General features: G+C 38.1%; 1 protein-coding gene across 5 annotated transcripts in view; it reads left to right on the forward strand.

Moving 5' to 3' along the window:
- The window catches only part of anks1b (ankyrin repeat and sterile alpha motif domain containing 1B), a 375728-nt gene that overhangs the window by 213663 nt on the left and 138175 nt on the right, over positions 1–23890 (forward strand). For all 5 annotated transcript variants that reach the window (XM_034673234.1, XM_034673233.1, XM_034673237.1 and 2 more), the window contains one exon: positions 13903–14039. In XM_034673234.1, coding sequence (XP_034529125.1) covers positions 13903–14039 — 137 coding nt within the window. The remainder of the gene's footprint in view (positions 1–13902; positions 14040–23890) is intronic.

Consider the following 23890-nt stretch of genomic DNA (forward strand, 5'->3'; position numbering starts at 1 on the left):
CATTTATCCCACTTAATCTCCAAGGGTTTAGGGCAGCGAGTAGTAACTCCAGGGCTGTGATATTAGAAGGGTTGAGGCTCATTGACTTGTTGAAAGAGACACATTATGAGTGTCTTCTTCTGTGGTATCCAGGACCAGTCAGTTTTGGAAGCTGTTTGCATATTCCCACACAGTGTTGCAAAAGTTTTTCACACTTTTAGTTTGTTAGCTGTACTTGTCTGTTGTTACTGCCGGGTTCTTTGAAAGTCGGGTTACAGAGAAATTCAACTCTGGAAAGTCTGCTGCATTTTTTATGTTTCTTGCTGTCAATATATTCCACAATCAATTTGAATTTAACCAATTTTACCACTGGAGGTTCTAAAATGTACATAGACAGAAAGTCTCTTATGACAGCTTCAAAAAAATTCTTGCCCTACACTGCAGTAAACTTGATTACAATCCTCATCTGTATTGTTAATGAAGAGGGTTTTCTATTTTATTGCAGTCAGTTATTACTCATCATTTTTTAAATTGTGTGCTACTTTTTTCCTTTTTCATGCCGTGTGTATGTGATTACACTGCACTTTAAATTACACATTTGAAGCTAGGGTTGGTAGTCACGGAAAACTAGCATGAATTTGAATGTAGCATTTCCTCAGGACTCCGTCTAAACCCCCCCCCCCCCCCCCCCCCCCCCCTCCCCTCAGAGCTCCTCCCTCGCTCACCTCGCTGATTCGGGACCATATGCTCGTGACTGATTCAAAACCGGTCCTCAGCACATCGTCTGTGTTTTGCACTACGTCAACTCATGTCTCACTCAGCGATAAGAAAACACCAAAACATTATCATGGTGAAAGTTAAAAACACAAACAAACATGAAATGTACGCACAGGAGGCGGGCAGAACGGCAGAACGGGATTTCATTGGTTTCATAATTTGGCTCCTGATGGCAGGGATTGGTTGGTGTTTTCCCAGGTTTACTCCGGCTGATCTAAATCTCACTACCAACCCTAACTGTAATCTACACAAAAAATAAAATCACTGATGGCTCAGCTCAACAGTCAAAAGCAAAAAGCACTTTGTGTCAAACAGAATTAAACATATGACTGAGTACTCTGAATTTGAGCTACCACCTACGAGCTAAGCATACAGGTGCAGCTAATTGGACTGATGTGGTGTGTGTGTGAATCACCACAGACCTGTGACTGAAATCAAAGAAGTTTACTACCAAGCTTCTTAAATGGGTGTGTGGCAACTGTCTGCAGGCAAGTCAGCATCGAGGAAAAACCTGCAGAGACTTATTTCAACATTTTGTAACCAGTCATATGCCTTATAACCTTGTGGGAAATAATCTTGTATAAGCAAATAGAACCTGGTTGAAACAAACAGAGAAAACAATCAAACTGGAACTCTTAAAAAGTTCAAGTGTTGTCGCAAAAACCAGGAATCCCTGGTCTTCAGGGAGTATTCATAAAATTATCTTGGAACAACTGCATACCAGATTTACACTGACTGGCATTGTGTACATGCACTCCTGCATATTTCTCCTTGTATAACAGTGGTATAAAGAATTGATTTACATTGTTAGTACGGACTGAACAAATATATTTGAAATGTTAAATAATTAAGTTCTAAACATGTGATTGAAAATGGGGTTAAGGGGTGTTGGTGGCCTACCAGTCTAAGCGCCCCACATACAGAGGCTACAGTCCTTGTCGCAGAGGTTGCTGGTTCGATTCCCAGCCGGTCGACCATTTCCTGCATGTGTTCCCCCGCTCGCTACTCCCCACATTTCCTGTCTCTCTTCAGCTGTCCTATCAAATAAAGGCAAAAAGCCAAAAAAATAACTTAAAAAAAAAGAAGAAGAAAAAGCGGTTAATCACGATTTAAAAAATGAACAGATTGACAAACCTAATTTTTCTTTTTTATATAGCTTCAATAAATAACTATTACATATTAGTATAATTTATCAGGATTTGCATACAGGGTTTTTTTGTGTGTAATCTTTAGTTAATTTAATTCAGATTTTGTAATGCTTAATTTTGCTCAGACTACAGGTGCTTTATCAAACTTGGTTCCTGTTTAGTATTTTTGAAGCTATTGAGTGGTTAGGCTATAACTTAGATAACTTTCACGCCTCAGTATATTTTTTCCTACAGTTATTCATTATCAATCAATGTGAGACATTGTGCTTAGAGCAAAGCTATAATTTGCTACTCTGTCATAGGAGAGAACATGCTTGTGTAAGTGCACACACAGACACATACATCCAGCCCACATATGAAAAGCCTCATGTCAGTGTTGCAGGGAGGCAGAACAGACAGCCTGAAGAAGTCATCTGAATCGGACTGTGTTTGTCTCATTAGGTGAGGAGGAGGAGGCGGATAGAGGATAGCGGACTCAGACGCACTCCTCCTGTACATCCTGTTGCATTAACAAGCCGTGCAGCTTGCTCTGATGCACAAAGAGATACATCTGTGTAAACCCAGACTCTGTCATGCTTTGCCACACGCACACTTTACTATGTATTTTTAGCATGCAAGGAATATGTGAATGCTGTGAAACCTGTCAAAGCTCCTGGGAGGATTTTTTAGCTTGGTATGCAAAGGGGGAGACACTACAAAACAATATTATCACAACACATGAGTCACATTAAGATAAAATTAGGATTTTAAACACATGAATAACTGGATATTGCAATATCATACATTTAGTTGTATGTTGTCTATATATGTGTATATATGTTACCTCCCTTGAACTGCACATTATGTCCATAAAGGAAAACTTGAGAAAAGCTGATTTAGTTGATGAGAAAAAGATTTAATTAAAAACTTTTCATCTCACTTCAGTTATTTTAGTCTCTACACAATGAGAGTCAAGCACAGAGACTGATTAACACTGTGATAAAGTCTGCACACGCCTGAGAAACTGAGTAGTACAGTGTAGTCCAGCTTAACTGAGTGCAAACTTCTTCTGACAACAAGATCACAGAGTCTGCAGGTAAATGATGTCAGATTGGTTTCCAGAGTGTGGCTACTGCAGTGTATTTATTTCTTTATTCTCATTTAAACCTCTCCTCTCACTCTCCTCTCACACACACACAGTAGTGTGAGTAGCATATTACATCTGCAGGCCTATCTGACCTCGTGTAGGCATTGGGGAGGCCAAACGTGGCCATTGGAAGAGGAAGGGATGTAAATCTTCTTATGCATCTGCACAAAGCCATAAATTGTGACCTAGAGAATCACTTGTACCTTCTCAGGCCTCAAATGGTACATTGGAAAGTCCCTGTCAGCAGTTTTGTAAGGGCAACCTCTCTCCCTACCAAGATGTCGAGATATGGGTCCAATGACCCAGTCACAGTTGTTTTCAATTGGGGTTCATGACTCGGTCACGGTTGTTTTGATTCAGATTCATAAACATTCAGCACCTATATCTCCCAGTAAGTGGGATGATGTGCCTGTCACGTTGTTGCTTGCACAATAGAAATAATTATGGTCATGACGCCGTTACTGATGTTCAATCAAAATGTTGTAAACTGAAGAAAAGGCATGTCTTTATAATAATAATAATACCTAAGTTTTATAAAGCGTTTTTAAATAACTCAAAGACGCTTTACAAGAGAGACAATAAATAAATAAATACAAATAAAGACATACAAGACAAGCAGACGACAAGGGAAGAGGTGGAAAAATTAATGTGAGGGGAATGCCTGTTTGAAAAGGTAAGTTTTTAACTGTTACTTAAATGAATGAAGTGAGTCAGAAGCACGGATGTGTGGGGGGGAGAGAGTTCCAGAGGGTGGGGGCGGCTATGGCAAAGGCCCGGTCCCCCAAGGTTAAGATCATTTGTGCCAAACGTTCCAACTGATCTTTCCTATAAAAATCATTGTAATGTCTTTGTTCTTCAGTTGGTCTGCGGCAGAGAATCAACTCACTTTATTCAGATGCATGAGTGAATAAAGATTTTTCTTGGATTGTACTTCAACTGGACTCCTTGAGAGATTTGAACTTCACATTTTTTCTTAAAGGAAGATTCAACACTTCAAGATCTGTCATCTGTATGTGCCTACGTCCGAGGAGTAGAGCATTATAGTATCAAGGCAATACGGCTAGTTGTTGCTGGTAGCATTACAGCGTTGATGCAACATTTCACCAGTATTTTGAGACTGCAAAAAAAATAGGCTTTGGTGCAGACGAGAGGGTGATGACTTTTTTTTTTATATATATATATTTTTTTATTGATCGTTTTCTTATTTGAAAACATACAGGACATTCAAACATTACTAACTTTACAGACAAAAACAAACAAACAAATTACAACACTATGGCAGTTCTGAAAAAAATAAACAGAAAGACAACCCAACAGTAATGAAGTTAGTCAATCAAAACTTCACTTTAAGTGATGGGCTCTAACAGTGGCAGCAGATTAAGAGTTTTATAATGGGTATGACTTATCTCTAATTTTACTTTCAGCTTAGTGGGGTATCAAGCTTGTCTCTACTGTATTCTATAAAAGGTTTCCATGTTCTGTCAAACTTTTCATCAGAGTTATGGATTGTGAATCTCAGTTTTTCCAGTTTTAGGTGTTGCATCACATCTCTCAGCCAATGAGTCCAGCTCGGGAGTGAGAGGATTTCCACTGGAGCAGGATCAGGATCAGCCTCCCAGCTAACAAAGTTACACATTTTGTTATTCTGAGATGAGTTCCTGTCAGATTCTTATTTCTATATCTGACTATCCCTAAGATAGCGATCAGAGGATCAGGTTGGACTACCTGATTAAAAACATCAGACAGTGTTTGGAAGATGGAGCCCCAATAGGCAGACAGATTTGGACAATACCAGAATAAATGTGCTAAGGAGGCAGGCGAGAGCTTGCATCTATTACAAGTTGAGGGGGTGACGACCTCTAACTGCCTAGTCAACTAAACACACATCCATAGTCAGCGTTTTTGACATTTTGCATAGCAAATAACCATGATGAAAAGGCTGTTGGGTGACCGGAGGGTGACATTTTTTTCCAGAAAGCACTACCTACACATGCAGAGGACAAAAACATCAAAGACTTTCCGCTCTGTCCACATGGGGCACCAAACTCCAAACCCACAGGAGCTTTAAACCATTTCAAGATTTCACATTTTCCGAGAGGCTCTTCACGGTCGCACACAAATCGAACCTGAACATATGGTTGTAAACATTTAGACATAAAACCTAACAGTTATTACATCCCCACTCTCACCTTTACACACACTAACACACAAACACGTATTCCCTTTGGCAACGGGGACAGAGAGAGTTTCCCCAGGAGTGAGCTCAAAGCACATCTGAAGGAAGCACAGTCACACACGCACACTCACATCCCACATCCATCATCAAAGCCTCACTGTTGACAGGCTTATTTACCCAGTAGGACCAACCCTCCATCTCCATCTCTATCTATATATATCCTTCTGCTGCATCCTTCCTTTCTTCCCCCTGTCGCTCATTTTTCCAGTATTTATTTTATCTATCTTACGCCCACATTTAATCACTGATTCAGCTCCAAGCACCTCCTTATAATATATGTGTATTTGTGTTTTTTATGTGTACCTACACAACCTCTCTGTAAAGCCTTGCTCTGTCTGTGTTTGCACGCGCGCATGAAAAGACGCACGTGAAGAGATGCGAGATCATGCTGTGAAGCGGTGTCACTTTTTTCCTGAAGGACTGATGCATGTATGTGTGTGTGTGTTGTGTATGTGTGTCTGTGTCTGCAGCTAGAAGCTCAAAGTAAATATATGGATGAGAGACAGTGGCACTGTCTGCAGCAGGAGGGGAAACTTTGAGATTTACATAACCTTTGTGACGATGCTGCAGAATGAATACAGCTGAATAGAATATATTATAAATGAAGAATAACATGTTGTTTAATCATGTTAAATAAGCTGTTTGGGACTTTTTAGTTATATATTCTGGTTTCCATTGAGGCTCTCTGTTTGATACTGGTGCTTTATTTAAATAGTGATTTCTAAAGTCATGGTTACATCTCCTGTTGCTGTCTGATGCTATTCTTCTCCACGAACCTGTCTCCTTTTTTATTCCCTTTATTAAGGAAGTGAGTTATCCTCTGTGTCCTTGTACTAAGTCAAACAAATTCACAAGAACTGTCTTAAAAAATCAACTTTACTTCTTGAAAAGTAACTTCTACACTAGACTTCTTAAGGAAAACTAAAAAAGAAGCTCACAAAAGACGTGCCGAACTTTCAGGTGAAAGACAACAAACAAAGAATCTGAAATGAGACTACAGAAAATACAAATTTGACTTCATGCTCATGCTTCAAAACACACTGTTCATTTGCTGTCTGTCAATAAACTCAGATCCTTCTTTGTAAAGTTTGGGAAGTTATTAACAAAGATAGTGGAGTAGTAAGTGTAGTAAGACTTCTTTAATTCTGCACCCATTGTCGTTGTAATTCAGATCTAATGATCCACAGAAAACAAATGACCCAATGTCAAAAGAAGTCATTAAAGAGTTTGAAACTGTTTCGTCAGCTAAGCATGACTAAAAGGTAGAATTGCTTGGAAATTGAAACCTGTTGAACCTAAAAGCTCAGGACGTGTCTTCTGCTAAACATATGGACAACATGACAGCTTCCAGAAAATGAAGTCAAAACATATAGAGCTCCCCCTACTGACTGGCTGCAGTAAATTATGTCAGGTTGGTTTGAAGAGTGTGGTTACAGTAAGAAGAGCTAGCACCACCAGCCTTTGGTCCTCTTGCAGGTTAACGTCCACATGCTTACGTTGATTATGCATTGCTCCGAGTGGTTCCTTGCCACACACAGCCTCCAGGCAACTCTATTTCTATTTACTCGATCAAAATACTGACAAACCATGTCGCGCTACAAGATGCCATCTGTTGTTTGTGCTTGATTACATGTCAAATGTCAAAAAGCAATCATACATGTCAAATAAGTATTTCTCAAAAATGCTTCCTGTCATTAAAGTTAGATCTTGTTGTGCCTATCTATGTCTGAGGGTTCAGCTTCTGAGAGTTTTTTTTAGTCAGGTATTTATTTGATGCTATTGTAAGTGTAAAACGCCATGACTTGCAACTCTGTTGACCAATACGACTTGATTAGCAGACTAGAGGAGGAATGATGAGAGAAAACAAATGTTATGCAAACATACAGTTGAGGCCAAAATTATTACCCCCCCCCCCCTTGTGAAATCTGATAAAACCTTTGATTTCTCTATGAAATTGACCATTACCAACAAGTGTTTATGGTTTATTTGTTTCCAAAATAACAATGTCAAAATGTTCACTAAGTTTGATTTGGATATGTTATTGATGCAATTCATTGAAACAAGAAAAGGTTAAAATGACATGTCCAAAATGAGATGTAGTCAATGCCTAGGTTTGTTTCTTACGTAAATTGACTCCTTGTACTTTGCAATGAGGCAACGTACAGCTGTTCTAGACATTGTAAAACGCCTGGGAATGACAGTATAGCCTTCCTCCTTATTATGAGCCTCAATTATCTTCTTTCTGAGCTCACTGATTTCCATTGTCTTTGGCATAGTTAGTAAAGGCTGATTTATACTTCTGCGTCTCCCCTACGCAGCAGGGGCTGACGCAGACATGAGCACCACATACTTGTGCGTCGGTGTGTCTGTGTCGCGCAGCAATTCTCTGCCGAAACACTAGAGGGCAGTGCGGTCTCTCTGATAGCCGGTCGCCTGCTTCCGGTCCCGCTACGATCTCTGTTTACTTTTCCACAGAGATTCAGAGCGTTTTATGTTAATCTACAGCTGATACATGTTGCTGTTTATCATACAGACATGATTACATGATGAATAGAGAGGAAGAGATGAAATACACGGCCGATGTGCGGCCGATGTCCGGGATCCCGGAAGTGTTGTAAATGCGGGAAATACAAAGCCGCTGAGCGGACCAATCACAGGGCTTGAGGTCCGCGTCGGCTCTACCGGGAGTTACATTTTGGAGGAGGTGCACATCAGCTACGTGCGTAGGCCTCGGCGTAGGTACGGGAGCTACGCGGACCCCCGGCGTAGGGTACGCCGTTGATTCAACGCAGAAGTATAAATCAGCCTTAAGAGTAGTCTCTCTAAATAAAGTGTTCAAGAGCCCCGTTTGGAGTCCCTTAAGTAAAGCTCAATGCTGTTTGAATGCTCAGGTGTTGTTAGGAAACCAACTGACTGCACAGGTGTGCTTTGAAAGCAAAAATTCACATGGGGGCTAATATTTTTGACCACCCCATTTTTTTACTATATTTGATATAAAGCTTGCCAAAAAATGTTTTTTACATTATTAAATGTACCAAAGCTACAGAATAGCACTGGTGAATGTTTGATTATATCAAGATTTATCAGTGATTCAAACATTGGGCAGAATTTAAGGAAAAAGTTCCATAATTCTTGGGGGACTAATAATTTTGGCCTCAACTGTAGGAGTCATTGAACTTCCTATAAAAAAAAGTGAGTTTCCACTTCAAATCAACACAAGAATCTGTTAGGCTGTACTGACCTGAAGTGGTCTCTGCTTTTTCATTGTTGTGTTAAAAGGGTTTTGGTTAGAAAAAATGACGGTACTGTGCAGACTGGCTCCTAATGCACAAGATGTAAGAACCCATCACAGGGTTATTTTTAGATCAGTTTCTGTTCAATGAGAGGATGCGTAGACGTGTCGTCCATCTTTATACACATCCAGTGCATACACATGTAGAAAAAACAGTATTTTGATGCATGACCCAAGTGTTTCCATCCATTCATCCATTATCTATACCCCTTCATCCATTCAGGCTTTTTGGGGCCTGGAGACAGTCTCATCTGTCATTCGATGAGAGGTGGGGTACAGCCTGGAGACTTTGCCATTTCTATCACAGGTCTAACATATAGACAGCATCCGAACATCCTACAGAATGACTCTGTGAATGTGGCAGATGTGATGGCGATGGGGGGAAGGGAGGCATGCTGAAAATACTTGGGGGATAACCATTTCTATATTACGTTATGTTATCTTTTTAATCTATTCTATCATTAGATTAGTTTATATAACAACTGTGCTTTGTTCTCTAATGCCTGTTTGTGTATGTTCACAAGTGACTTTAACTTGCTCAGCTCTGCTCTGTTTTACCCCCAACCATCGCATATACACACACACGCACAAACACACACACACAACCAATGACTCTCCTCTTTATACACACAGCAGTTTGTCCTGCCCCACCTCCCATTGTTGCTCATAGCCTTCCTGTATGTGTGTGATCCTTTGAGAATAATCATCATCAGAACATCTGTTAAAAACGACCAAATAGAGCACTCATACATCACATATCTTTGACTTGTTATTACATTATCACAGCATGTGGTTCACGTGTGGATGAGACATGTTAATGAAGAAACGTTTTGCAACAATCCTAAAGTATCAGAGGGCAGAATGACATCAGCAGAAACTGAGCTGCGCATAACTTTTCAAACAGCTGTATGAGCAGGTCTGTATTTAGCTCGAGACGTCACACTACAGTCAGTGCATTAACAGGAGGGACATACTGAAGGAGCTCTTTCTGATCAGCTGCACAGCATGTGTCAGGTGTAGCAGGTGATCAGACTTCAGAGACAGAGAGCAATGAGAGATTTTCTAAATCATTGATCATGGATAGCAATCTTCTAGGGGTTAAAAATAAAGGTAAATGGTTTACATTGTACTTGGGTGGCCCACACCAGAGACTTTGTATGTGTGAGAAACACTAACCATCAATGCACTAGCCGTGCCACTGTCTTGTTTTTCAAAGTCTTTTTTATTAGGGAGAAGAAGCTGGACTCTTGTCCTTACCCATCACAGAATTGAAAGTCTGATATTCACAAATCTGGTAGTTTTACTAAGAGAGGGGGATTTTGAAGAAATAAATATGACAACATCAAAACACTGGTGCTGTTTTCTGCCAAAACCTCAAATACTAGATGCAGTAAACACAAAATTGGACTTTATCTTTCTTCAGAACCATTCCACTATTTGATGAAGACAAGGATGGACAGACCTTGTTAGACTGTAGACCAGGGGTGTCAAACATACGGCCCGCGGGCCAAAAAGGCCCCACCAGAGGTTCCAATGCAGGATGACTTTGCAAAGTGAAAAATTGCAGAGAAGACATTAATTGCATTTTTTCAATAAAAGTAACTGCGATTTCAAATTTGTCCTCTAGGGGGGAGGGCACCTGAACAGCGCTCCAGGACTTTTTTTTACTCAAAGTGAGGAAAAAGAATATTTGCGGTTTGCATAATCTGGTTGAATTTCATAGACTTTTTAGAGCATTTTAAGATCCAATCAACACTAAACTTTACGTTTATGTAGAAGCGGTGGATCCACCATTTTCAGAAGGAGGTTTCAGTGCTGAAAGAATATAATATTTGGCCCAACTCTGAGACTCACAACAGCAGTTGTGGTAAAAAGATAGTTAATTAAATGTGAACATTTTCAGAATGTACTTGTACTTTTTTGCGCTAAAACAAAGGGAACATTTCTGAGTTGTCATTATTTATAGGTTATTATGTTATGATTTTACTGGTCTGGCCCACTTCAGATCAACTCGGCTGTATGTGGCCCTTGAACTGAAATGAGTTTGACACCCCTGCTGTAGACACTGTATAGACTGTATGTAGATTGCACAGAACAACAGCCATCCTGAATGAAGCCATAATTGTTGGAGCTCCCCCTGGTGACTGGCTGCAGTATCTGTCTTAAAAAGCCACCTCCCCCATTATAACAGATGGGACATGGGTCAAACTAAAAAATCAAAGACAAGAATCTGTTCTGCTGTGGACTGTACCAACTTGAGGGACATTTTATCAATAACTGTAAGATGTGTTTTGGTTAGCGGAAGGGGTGTGACATCAGTCCTGTTGCTCCACAAACCAGATCACTTCTGCACATGCTTTGGCTCCACCAGTGCAATACGTCCCTGTGCATGGGGTCAGTCTTTTGGCTTCACACTCACACTGGGAGGAGCATAGAGCCATGATGTCCATATTAATTTACAGTCATTGATCATGACTCAATCAACTAATGGAGCAAAAATGTTGCTACTAGAAATCCATCTGCATCTCCAGCACCACGGACAGCACCATGGATTTATCAATAAGCACTGAGTTAGTTTTCTGATGTTACAGAGCTCTGGTCGGGACTGTAGATTCTCACCTGCTCAAACATCAGTCAGAAACATTATAAATGAGTCACTCAGACTAGACTCACATATTCAACACATATTCCCTCTGCGCCTGCACTTTCTCTCTGAGGAAATAGTGGTGCATTTAGGTCATTTTTACTAACAAAGAGGACTGTAATTCTTATTTATGAATCAGAAAAATGAATGTTGTCATCAGAGTTTGATGGTCTGAGAGTTTAATCTATGGGAACTTTTTTTTTTGACATGCAAATCCTCCTCGGCATCCTGGAAAAATTGATTGTGAAGATTCATCCGGCTAATTTAAATACAGGATAGTGTTTCATTATATGTGTCATTATCCAAAACATCATCAGCAGCCTGGCTTTTTATTTCCTGTGAGACTTAGTTCAGTTTGAACACGTGAGGGAGAGTTGTGGGAGTTGTGAAGAATTTCACTTTACACCTAAAGTTAAAACAAAGCTAATAACTGTTTTTAACTTCTAGTTTTTGATTTTTAAAAAGTCTTAACAGAGCATTCATGTGTTTAAATATAAGTCAGTAAAAGTTTCTCAACAGGGCTGAGAGTGAGGTCGTCCTGAGTGTAAAGTCAGACCATAAATGGCTTATGTTCTGCTCTCTGATAGGATCTGTGTAGACAGGTGGCAGCTGTCAGAAGCCGTTGGTGTGTTTTCGTGTGTATGTGCTCTGACAACAGTATTTGAGAGAAAGTGTGTTGGTCTCCTCTTGATTAAGACAGATACTCTCTCCCTCTGAAATTTCATTCAGCTACCTCAGCACTTCTTCCGTTTCTTCTTTTCTCCTTCTGTTAAATGATCAGACGCAGGGGAAATTAGCCCCGACACTCCGGTTCTACAGTCAGCCACACACACTCTGATGATGTGTACGTCTGTGAGAAAGACATCAAACCGCAGCGTGCAGTCATCATGTTTTCATGCCGTTGTTGTTGCTCAAGCGTTCCCATTTACAAAACATACCCTCTCCACCTCTCTCTATGCAGCACATTAAGTGTTGAGCTGAACCTTCTTTTTCATTTCTCAGTTCACCCAAAAGTTCCACTCAGAAGTCACTTTTATGCAAATGCAACATAAAATGTAGACGCTGTTTCAGCTTTGCAGTAACCCTGATCTTTGGCTGTTCCGAGTTGAGGCGATGGGGAAAAGTTTGAAAAAGATAATGAGGATTCAAGCACCAAGTACAAAAGCTTCACAAGTACATAGTGCTGCCCAATCTCCTTACAATTATCATCTGTTTTGTTTTGTTTTCTTTTGTTTTTTGGGGGGACTGAAAAGCAGGTTTTCAGTTGCTTTAGCTGTTGTGGAGAAGCCTGCAATTAAGCTGTGTCAGGATAACTAGCATCCTTTGATGATGATATACACAACATGCAAACTACAGCTGACAAAAAGACGCCTTAGTTAGTCATAAACAAAAACGTCAAAACAAAATAAACACACATTAATCTAATCTGACATCACATGTCCCTGATCATGCAGCTGTCCACAGTAGTTTTATACGTGATGGTGCAACTTGATCATTTTTCTACAAAACGTCAAGTTTTCATCTATCTGCATACATGTGATTACCATCCACTTAATTCTTTATGAGGTTAAAGCACCTATGAGCAACTTTCCATTTGGTGCCTCCGGTGGTGAAAGCTGCGCTTCCCTTTTCTCTTTCTGTACATGTTTCGGTAGTGCTTTTAACAATATATCTCTTCCTGCTTTCCTTTAACTGTCAAATGTATCACCTATCAAGAATCTTTGCTGTGGAAAAAGTTTTAAAAAGGCTGTTTAGGCAGCTTGCAGCATATCATTTTGCCTGACACCTACCCTGCGGTGATGGTTTCATACATTAAAAATAACCATATAGAAGTCATGTTGTCAGTCTTGTTGCTCGTGGGCTGGTTTACTTACTAACAAAGAGGCATCAGTATTGATTCACATGTCATCAGAGATTATGAGTCTTCCATGAGAGGCAAAGCTGACTGTGGGAACGCTGTAGATGTTGGCTAGGATGCTCAAAGCCCACCTCTTTACATCACAATCACTCAACAGCAGCAATATGGCTCCCGATGACGATTGGCCTTAAAACAGCGCTTCAGAAACAGATGGGTGACGTCAGGAATACCACGTCCATATTTTATAGTCTATGGTTTAAAGCTTTTTTTTTTTTTTTTAAGTTATATTTTTGGGCTTTTTTTTTTTTCTTTTCACCTTTACTGACATGACAGCTGAAGAGAGACAGGAAATGTGGGGAGTAGAGAGTGGGGGAAGCCATGCAGTAAATGGTCGACCGGCTGGGAGTCGAGCCAGCGACCTCCGCAACAAGGACTATAGCCTCCATGCGTGGGGTGCTTAGACTGCTAGGCCACCAGCGACCCTCCCAGGAGCTTTAACATCAATTTCTATTCTGTTTATTTTTTGTGAACTGAAACTTTATCTTCATGTTATGGGAAAATAGTAATGATGGGGGAACTAACACGTTATTATGATCTTTCCTTTGGGGTGAAGTATAAGAGTAAGTTTGAAAAGTTCATAACAGTGGAATAAATATAGAGTTCAGCCACGCAAGGCCTAAATTTTAATCACTCGGCTGATTAAAGCGATCCTTTTAGAATAACTGACAGGTATGCTGTTTACTCACTAGCATGAACTAGCTAACGCACCACATTGAAACATAAAAAATCCTCCGTCTCTACCTGTTTCTCACTTCCCTCCTCTCTCTCTCTCTCTCTCCAAGGTCACTCGTCCCATGTAGCGACGAGTGAGGGGGAGCATGGTAACCATGGCAACTGTTCGACAGGCCCGACTCCAGACTGCTCCCCCCCCTCCCCCGACACAGCCCTGAAGAACATTGAGAGAGTCATCCGCCCACAGGTGAGTGCACACACATACACACACACACACACACACACACACACACACACACACACACACACACACACACACACACACACACATTAATGAATGTGTTGCAGAGGCACCTGATGCATTATTGAACATCACAGTATCCACCTACAAGCAGCTTAAACACCTGCACCCACACACATGCACAGGCACACACACGCAGACGCACACACAAACACACACATGCAGACACACACACACGCAGACACACACACACACACACACACACACACACACACACACACACACACACACACTTCCTCTGATTGATTCTGTTTGTTTGAGTTGGTCTGCCCTCCTCTCTGTCAGTCACTCTCAGTAGATTAGAATTTAAATGATCCTTTCTCGTTCCTCTGTCTAAACATCTCATATCCTGCTCACAGAAACCCAGATGAGCCCTCTATCTTTGGTTTCAGAGCAGCTCTTAGGTTGCCGGGTTACTGTGTAATAAACTGTAATACAGTGAATACTCAAAACAGCTTCCTAATCAATGTGTTGTGAGGGATATGGTGATTTAATTTCCATTCTAAATTCTATTTTCAAATGACTTAGCCTGCCACTTTAACTCTTACAGGAAGGCTGCATTATTTTGGAAAAATCTGGACGTTGCGATATCTTTCCTTTCTGGGATTTTCGTATCGTACCGTGTCGTTTTGTATTGTATCGTATCATATCGTATCATGACATATTGTATCATATCGTATCGTATCTTATCATAAAGTATTGTATAATAACGTATTGTATCATAACCTATTGTGTCATAACGTATCATAACGTACCATTACGTATCATAACGTATTGTTATGTATCATTTATATTGTAAATTTTATTACATCTTCCTGCCCAGGGACCACAGATGAAATTTAGCTTATGGCTAACTCTGGCCTGACGGTTTTTGTTTTGCATGGCCCCTGTCAAATAAAGTAAAGTAATGGTAATAGTAATAATAACGCGTTGTATCATAACGTATCGTATCATAACGTATCGTATCATAACGGATTGTAACGTATCATATCGTAACATATCATTTCGTAACATATATCATAACATATATCATAACATATATCATAACGTATCATATCATATCGTATCATAACGTATCGTATAGTATCATAACATAACATATCATAACGGATCTTATCATAACGTATCGTATCGTAACGTATCATGTTGTAACAAATAATTTCGTAACATATCATATCATAACATAACGTATTATAACATAACGTATTATAACATAACGTATTATAACGTATCGTACCATATCGTAATGAATCATATTGTAACATATAATTTCGTAACATATCATATCATAAGGTATCGTATCATAACTTATCATAACATATCATATCATAAGGTATCGTATCATAACTTATCATAACGTATCATATCATAACGTATCATATCATAACGTATCGTATCATAACGTATCCTATCATAACGTATCCTATCATAACGTATCCTATCATAACATATCCCATCATAACGTATCCTATCATAACGTATCCCATCATAACGTATCCCATCATAACGTATCCTATCATAACGTATCCTATCATAACGTATCCTATCATAACATATCCCATCATAACGTATCCTATCATAACGTATCCCATCATAACATATCCTATCATAACGTATCCTATCATAACGTATCCTATCATAACGTATCCTATCATAACATATCCCATCATAACGTATCCCATCATAACGTATCCCATCATAACGTATCCTATCATAACGTATCCTATCATAACGTATCCTATCATAACGTATCCTATCATAACGTATCCTATCATAACGTATCCCATCATAACATATCCTATCATAACGTATCCTATCATAACATATCCCATCATAACGTATCCTATCATAACGTATCCTATCATAATGTATCCTATCATAACATATCCCATCATAACGTATCCTATCATAACGTATCCCATCATAACGTATCCCATCATAACGTATCCTATCATAACGTATCCCATCATAATGTATCCCATCATAACGTATCCTATCATAATGTATCCCATCATAACGTATCCTATCATAACGTATCCCATCATAACATATCCTATCATAACGTATCCTATCATAACATATCATATCATAATGTATCGTATCATAACTTATCATAACGTATCATATCATAACGTATCGTATCATAACGTATCCTATCATAACGTATCGTATCACAACGTATCCTATCATAACGTATCCTATCATAACGTATCCCATCATAACGTATCCTATCATAACGTATCCTATCATAACGTATCCTATCATAACGTATCCTATCATAACATATCCCATCATAACGTATCCCATCATAACGTATCCCATCATAACGTATCCCATCATAACGTATCGTATCACAACGTATCCTATCATAACGTATCCTATCATAACATATCCCATCATAACGTATCCTATCATAACATATCCCATCATAACGTATCCTATCATAACGTATCCTATCATAACGTATCCTATCATAACATATCCTATCATAACATATCCCATCATAACGTATCCCATCATAACGTATCCCATCATAACGTATCGTATCACAACGTATCCTATCATAACGTATCCTATCATAACATATCCCATCATAACGTATCCCATCATAACGTATCCTATCATAACATATCCCATCATAACGTATCCCATCATAACGTATCCTATCATAACGTATCCCATCATAACGTATCCCATCATAACGTATCCCATCATAATGTATGGTATCATAACTTATCATAACGTATCATATCATAACGTATCATATCATAACGTATCGTATCATAACGTATCCTATCATAACGTATCGTATCACAACGTATCCTATCATAACGTATCCTATCATAACGTATCCCATCATAACGTATCCTATCATAACATATCCTATCATAACATATCCCATCATAACGTATCCTATCATAACGTATCCCATCATAACGTATCCCATCATAACGTATCCTATCATAACATATCCTATCATAACATATCCCATCATAACGTATCCTATCATAACATATCCTATCATAACATATCCCATCATAACGTATCCTATCATAACATATCCTATCATAACGTATCCCATCATAACGTATCCTATCATAACGTATCATATCATAACGTATCATATCATAACGTATCGTATCATAACGTATCCTATCATAACGTATCGTATCACAACGTATCCTATCATAACGTATCCTATCATAACGTATCCCATCATAACGTATCCTATCATAACATATCCTATCATAACATATCCCATCATAACGTATCCTATCATAACGTATCCTATCATAACGTATCCCATCATAATGTATCCCATCATAACGTATCCTATCATAACGTATCCCATCATAACATATCCTATCATAACGTATCCTATCATAACATATCCTATCATAACGTATCCTATCATAACATATCCTATCATAACGTATCCCATCATAACGTATCCCATCATAACATATCCTATCATAACGTATCCTATCATAACGTATCCTATCATAACGTATCCTATCATAACATATCCCATCATAACGTATCCTATCATAACGTATCCCATCATAACGTATCCCATCATAACGTATCCTATCATAACGTATCCCATCATAATGTATCCCATCATAACGTATCCTATCATAACGTATCCCATCATAACATATCCTATCATAACGTATCCTATCATAACGTATCCCATCATAACGTATCCTATCATAACGTATCCCATCATAACATATCCTATCATAACGTATCCTATCATAACGTATCCCATCATAACGTATCCCATCATAACGTGTCCCATCATAACGTATCCCATCATAACGTATCCTATCATAACGTATCCTATCATAACGTATCCCATCATAACGTATCCTATCATAACGTATCCTATCATAACGTATCCTATCATAACGTATCCTATCATAACGTATCCCATCATAACGTATCCTATCATAACGTATCCCATCATAACGTATCCTATCATAACGTATCCTATCATAACGTATCCTATCATAACGTATCCTATCATAACGTATCCCATCATAACGTATCCTATCATAACATATCCCATCATAACGTATCCCATCATAACGTATCCTATCATAACGTATCCCATCATAACGTATCCTATCATAACGTATCCTATCATAACGTATCCTATCATAACGTATCCCATCATAACGTATCCCATCATAACGTATCCTATCATAAACGTATCCTATCATAACGTATCCTATCATAACGTATCCTATCATAACGTATCATGTTGTAACAAATAATTTCGTAACATATCCTATCATAACATATCCTATCATAACGTATCCCATCATAACGTATCCTATCATAACGTATCCCATCATAACGTATCCTATCATAACATATCCTATCATAACATATCCCATCATAACGTATCCTATCATAACGTATCCTATCATAACGTATCCCATCATAATGTATCCCATCATAACGTATCCTATCATAACGTATCCCATCATAACATATCCTATCATAACGTATCCTATCATAACATATCCTATCATAACGTATCCTATCATAACATATCCTATCATAACGTATCCCATCATAACGTATCCCATCATAACATATCCTATCATAACGTATCCTATCATAACGTATCCTATCATAACGTATCCTATCATAACATATCCCATCATAACGTATCCTATCATAACGTATCCCATCATAATGTATCCCATCATAACGTATCCTATCATAACGTATCCCATCATAACATATCCTATCATAACGTATCCTATCATAACGTATCCCATCATAACGTATCCTATCATAACGTATCCCATCATAACATATCCTATCATAACGTATCCTATCATAACGTATCCCATCATAACGTATCCCATCATAACGTGTCCCATCATAACGTATCCCATCATAACGTATCCTATCATAACGTATCCTATCATAACGTATCCCATCATAACGTATCCTATCATAACGTATCCTATCATAACGTATCCTATCATAACGTATCCCATCATAACGTATCCTATCATAAACGTATCCTATCATAACGTATCCTATCATAACGTATCCCATCATAACGTATCCCATCATAACGTATCCTATCATAAACGTATCCTATCATAACGTATCCTATCATAACGTATCCTATCATAACGTATCATGTTGTAACAAATAATTTCGTAACATATCATATCATAACATAACGTTTCATAACATAACGTATTATAACATAACGTATTATAACGTATCGTACCATATCGTAATGAATCATATTGTAACATATAATTTCGTAACATATCATATCATAAGGTATCGTATCATAACTTATCATAACATATCATATCATAAGGTATCGTATCATAACTTATCATAACGTATCATATCATAACGTATCATATCATAACGTATCGTATCATAACGTATCCTATCATAACGTATCCTATCATAACGTATCCTATCATAACGTATCCCATCATAACGTATCCTATCATAACGTATCCTATCATAACGTATCGTATCATAACGTATCCTATCATAACGTATCCTATCATAACGTATCATATCATAACATATCCCATCATAACGTATCCTATCATAACGTATCCTATCATAACATATCCCATCATAACGTATCCTATCATAACGTATCCTATCATAACGTATCCTATCATAACGTATCCTATCATAACATATCCCATCATAACGTATCCTATCATAACGTATCCCATCATAACGTATCCCATCATAACGTATCCTATCATAACGTATCCTATCATAACGTATCCTATCATAACATATCCCATCATAACGTATCCTATCATAACGTATCCTATCATAACGTATCCTATCATAACGTATCCTATCATAACATATCCCATCATAACGTATCCTATCATAACGTATCCCATCATAACGTATCCCATCATAACGTATCCTATCATAACGTATCCTATCATAACGTATCCTATCATAACATATCCCATCATAACGTATCCTATCATAACGTATCCCATCATAACGTATCCTATCATAACGTATCCTATCATAACGTATCCTATCATAACGTATCCCATCATAACGTATCCTATCATAACGTATCCCATCATAATGTATCCCATCATAACGTATCCTATCATAACGTATCCCATCATAACATATCCTATCATAACGTATCCTATCATAACATATCCTATCATAACGTATCCTATCATAACGTATCGTATCACAACGTATCCTATCATAACGTATCCTATCATAACGTATCATATCATAATGTATCGTATCATAACTTATCATAACGTATCGTATCATAACGTATCCTATCATAACGTATCCTATCATAACGTATCGTATCACAACGTATCCTATCATAACGTATCCTATCATAACGTATCCCATCATAACGTATCCTATCATAACGTATCCTATCATAACGTATCCTATCATAACGTATCCTATCATAACATATCCCATCATAACGTATCCCATCATAACGTATCCCATCATAACTTATCCTATCATAACGTATCCTATCATAACGTATCCTATCATAACATATCCCATCATAACGTATCCTATCATAACGTATCCTATCATAACGTATCCCATCATAACGTATCCCATCATAACGTATCCTATCATAACGTATCCTATCATAACATATCCCATCATAACGTATCCCATCATAACGTATCCTATCATAACATATCCCATCATAACGTATCCCATCATAACGTATCCTATCATAACGTATCCCATCATAACGTATCCCATCATAACGTATCCCATCATAATGTATGGTATCATAACTTATCATAACGTATCATATCATAACGTATCATATCATAACGTATCATATCATAACGTATCGTATCATAACGTATCCTATCATAACGTATCGTATCACAACGTATCCTATCATAATGTATCCTATCATAACGTATCCCATCATAACGTATCCTATCATAACATATCCTATCATAACATATCCCATCATAACGTATCCTATCATAACGTATCCCATCATAACGTATCCCATCATAACGTATCCTATCATAACGTATCCTATCATAACATATCCCATCATAACGTATCCCATCATAATGTATCCTATCATAACATATCCCATCATAACGTATCCCATCATAACGTATCCTATCATAACATATCCTATCATAACATATCCCATCATAACGTATCCTATCATAACATATCCTATCATAACATATCCTATCATAACATATCCCATCATAACGTATCCTATCATAACATATCCTATCATAACATATCCCATCATAACGTATCCTATCATAACATATCCTATCATAACATATCCCATCATAACGTATCCTATCATAACGTATCCTATCATAACGTATCCCATCATAACGTATCCTATCATAATGTATCCCATCATAACGTATCCTATCATAACGTATCCCATCATAACATATCCTATCATAACGTATCCTATCATAACATATCCTATCATAACGTATCCCATCATAACGTATCCCATCATAACATATCCTATCATAACGTATCCTATCATAATGTATCCTATCATAACGTATCCTATCATAACATATCCCATCATAACGTATCCTATCATAACGTATCCAATCATAACATATCGTATCATAACGTATCCTATCATAACGTATCCCATCATAACGTATCCCATCATAACGTGTCCCATCATAACGTATCCCATCATAACGTATCCTATCATAACATATCCCATCATAACGTATCCTATCATAACGTATCCAATCATAACATATCGTATCATAACGTATCCTATCATAACGTATCCTATCATAACGTATCCCATCATAACGTATCCTATCATAACGTATCCTATCATAAACGTATCCTATCATAACGTATCCTATCATAACGTATCCTATCATAACGTATCCTATCATAAACGTATCCTATCATAACGTATCCCATCATAACGTATCCTATCATATCGTATCCTATCATAACATATCCCATCATAACGTATCCTATCATAACGTATCCTATCATAACGTATCCCATCATAACGTATCCCATCATAACGTATCCTATCATAAACGTATCCTATCATAACGTATCCTATCATAACGTGTCCCATCATAACGTGTCCCATCATAACGTATCCTATCATAACGTATCCTATCATAACGTATCCCATCATAACGTATCCTATCATAACGTATCCTATCATAAACGTATCCTATCATAACGTATCCTATCATAACGTATCCTATCATAACATATCCCATCATAACGTATCCTATCATAACGTATCCTATCATAACGTATCCCATCATAACGTATCCCATCATAACGTATCCTATCATAAACGTATCCTATCATAACGTATCCCATCATAACGTATCCTATCATAAACGTATCCTATCATAACGTATCCTATCATAACGTATCCTATCATAACATATCCCATCATAACGTATCCCATCATAACGTGTCCCATCATAACGTGTCCCATCATAACGTATCCTATCATAACGTATTCTATCATAACGTATCCTATCATAACATATCCCATCATAACGTATCCTATCATAACGTATTCTATCATAACGTATCCTATCATATGGAAATGCAACAACAAATCCACCTCATTAGATTGGAGAGCAACGCAGCAGTCTCACTAGTGTCTCAGGGAGAATAGTATCACACACAAGCTCAGCACGAATGCTTCAGACTGATAATTAAAGGCAGTTGTTTTCTCAGTCTGTTGATAACGTGTGACAGAACGCTAGAAAATATATCCCTCTGCATCCTTTTTATCTTGTAATGACGAATAAAAAAAGGTCTGACAGTTGGTTGACGTTAAATCCTGTAAATCAACTTTTCAAGATTTTTAGGGGATTCAAAAAATCATTTACTTTTTCAGGCTCATGAAACTGACAGCTTGTTGTAGTTTTTCCTGTCTCTGAATCACTAAATGACCTCCACTCACCTCACCACAGTCCCTTTCTCCCTTGCTTCCTCTGCCTTTCTTTAGCATGCTAACTTATGTGTGAATAGGAATCACATGTTTCCCCCAGCGGGGCCTCTGCTCATCTTGAAGCGCACATAATCAGGGAGCACCAGAGTTCAGTTTTATTGCTCCTAATTAATTCCAAAGAATTCATTTCATTTCATTTTAGTGCTCCCGCTGGCTGTTTCATGAGAACACACTGTACTGTACAGCAATGCCTCAGGCTGACATGCACATAAACACACAGTGCTGCAGCATGTATAGATGGGTTCACTGTGGCGCTTTAGTCCCTCATGATTTTTGTATTAGACGATTAATTTGATGCTTTCAGGCTTACAGAGGAGGGTGTCAGCAAAAGTGGGGATCATTATCACTTTGGAATGATGTGTTTATACTGTAATTGGATGATTTGTTCACATCGTTCTCTGCTGGTAAACTGTTCTGTTATTTAATGTTGAATCATTTGCAGTTGAAGGTTGCTTCTGACCAAATTTAAGTAGGTTCTTGAGAGATTACTTCTGAGACCTTGACTTAAACATTTCCTGTAACTACTCTCATGCACTTCACATATTTTTGTATTTATCAACTCTATTTTGTGGTGACATTAATGTAATTCCTCTTTAATATTATGGCCTTATCCTCAATGTCAGAATGTCACAGAGTCAACCATAGGTCTACAGTTTTTCGCTGCTATTGGAGAGCCGCCTGCAAGCTAGTTCAGGCAGACAACTCGAGCTGCGCTCATTCATACTGACACGTCATCATCCTCCCTATCAGCTGATCTCAACATCCT

Source organism: Notolabrus celidotus, chromosome 21 (assembly GCF_009762535.1).
Source record: "Notolabrus celidotus isolate fNotCel1 chromosome 21, fNotCel1.pri, whole genome shotgun sequence".
Lineage (NCBI taxonomy): Eukaryota > Metazoa > Chordata > Actinopteri > Labriformes > Labridae > Notolabrus > Notolabrus celidotus.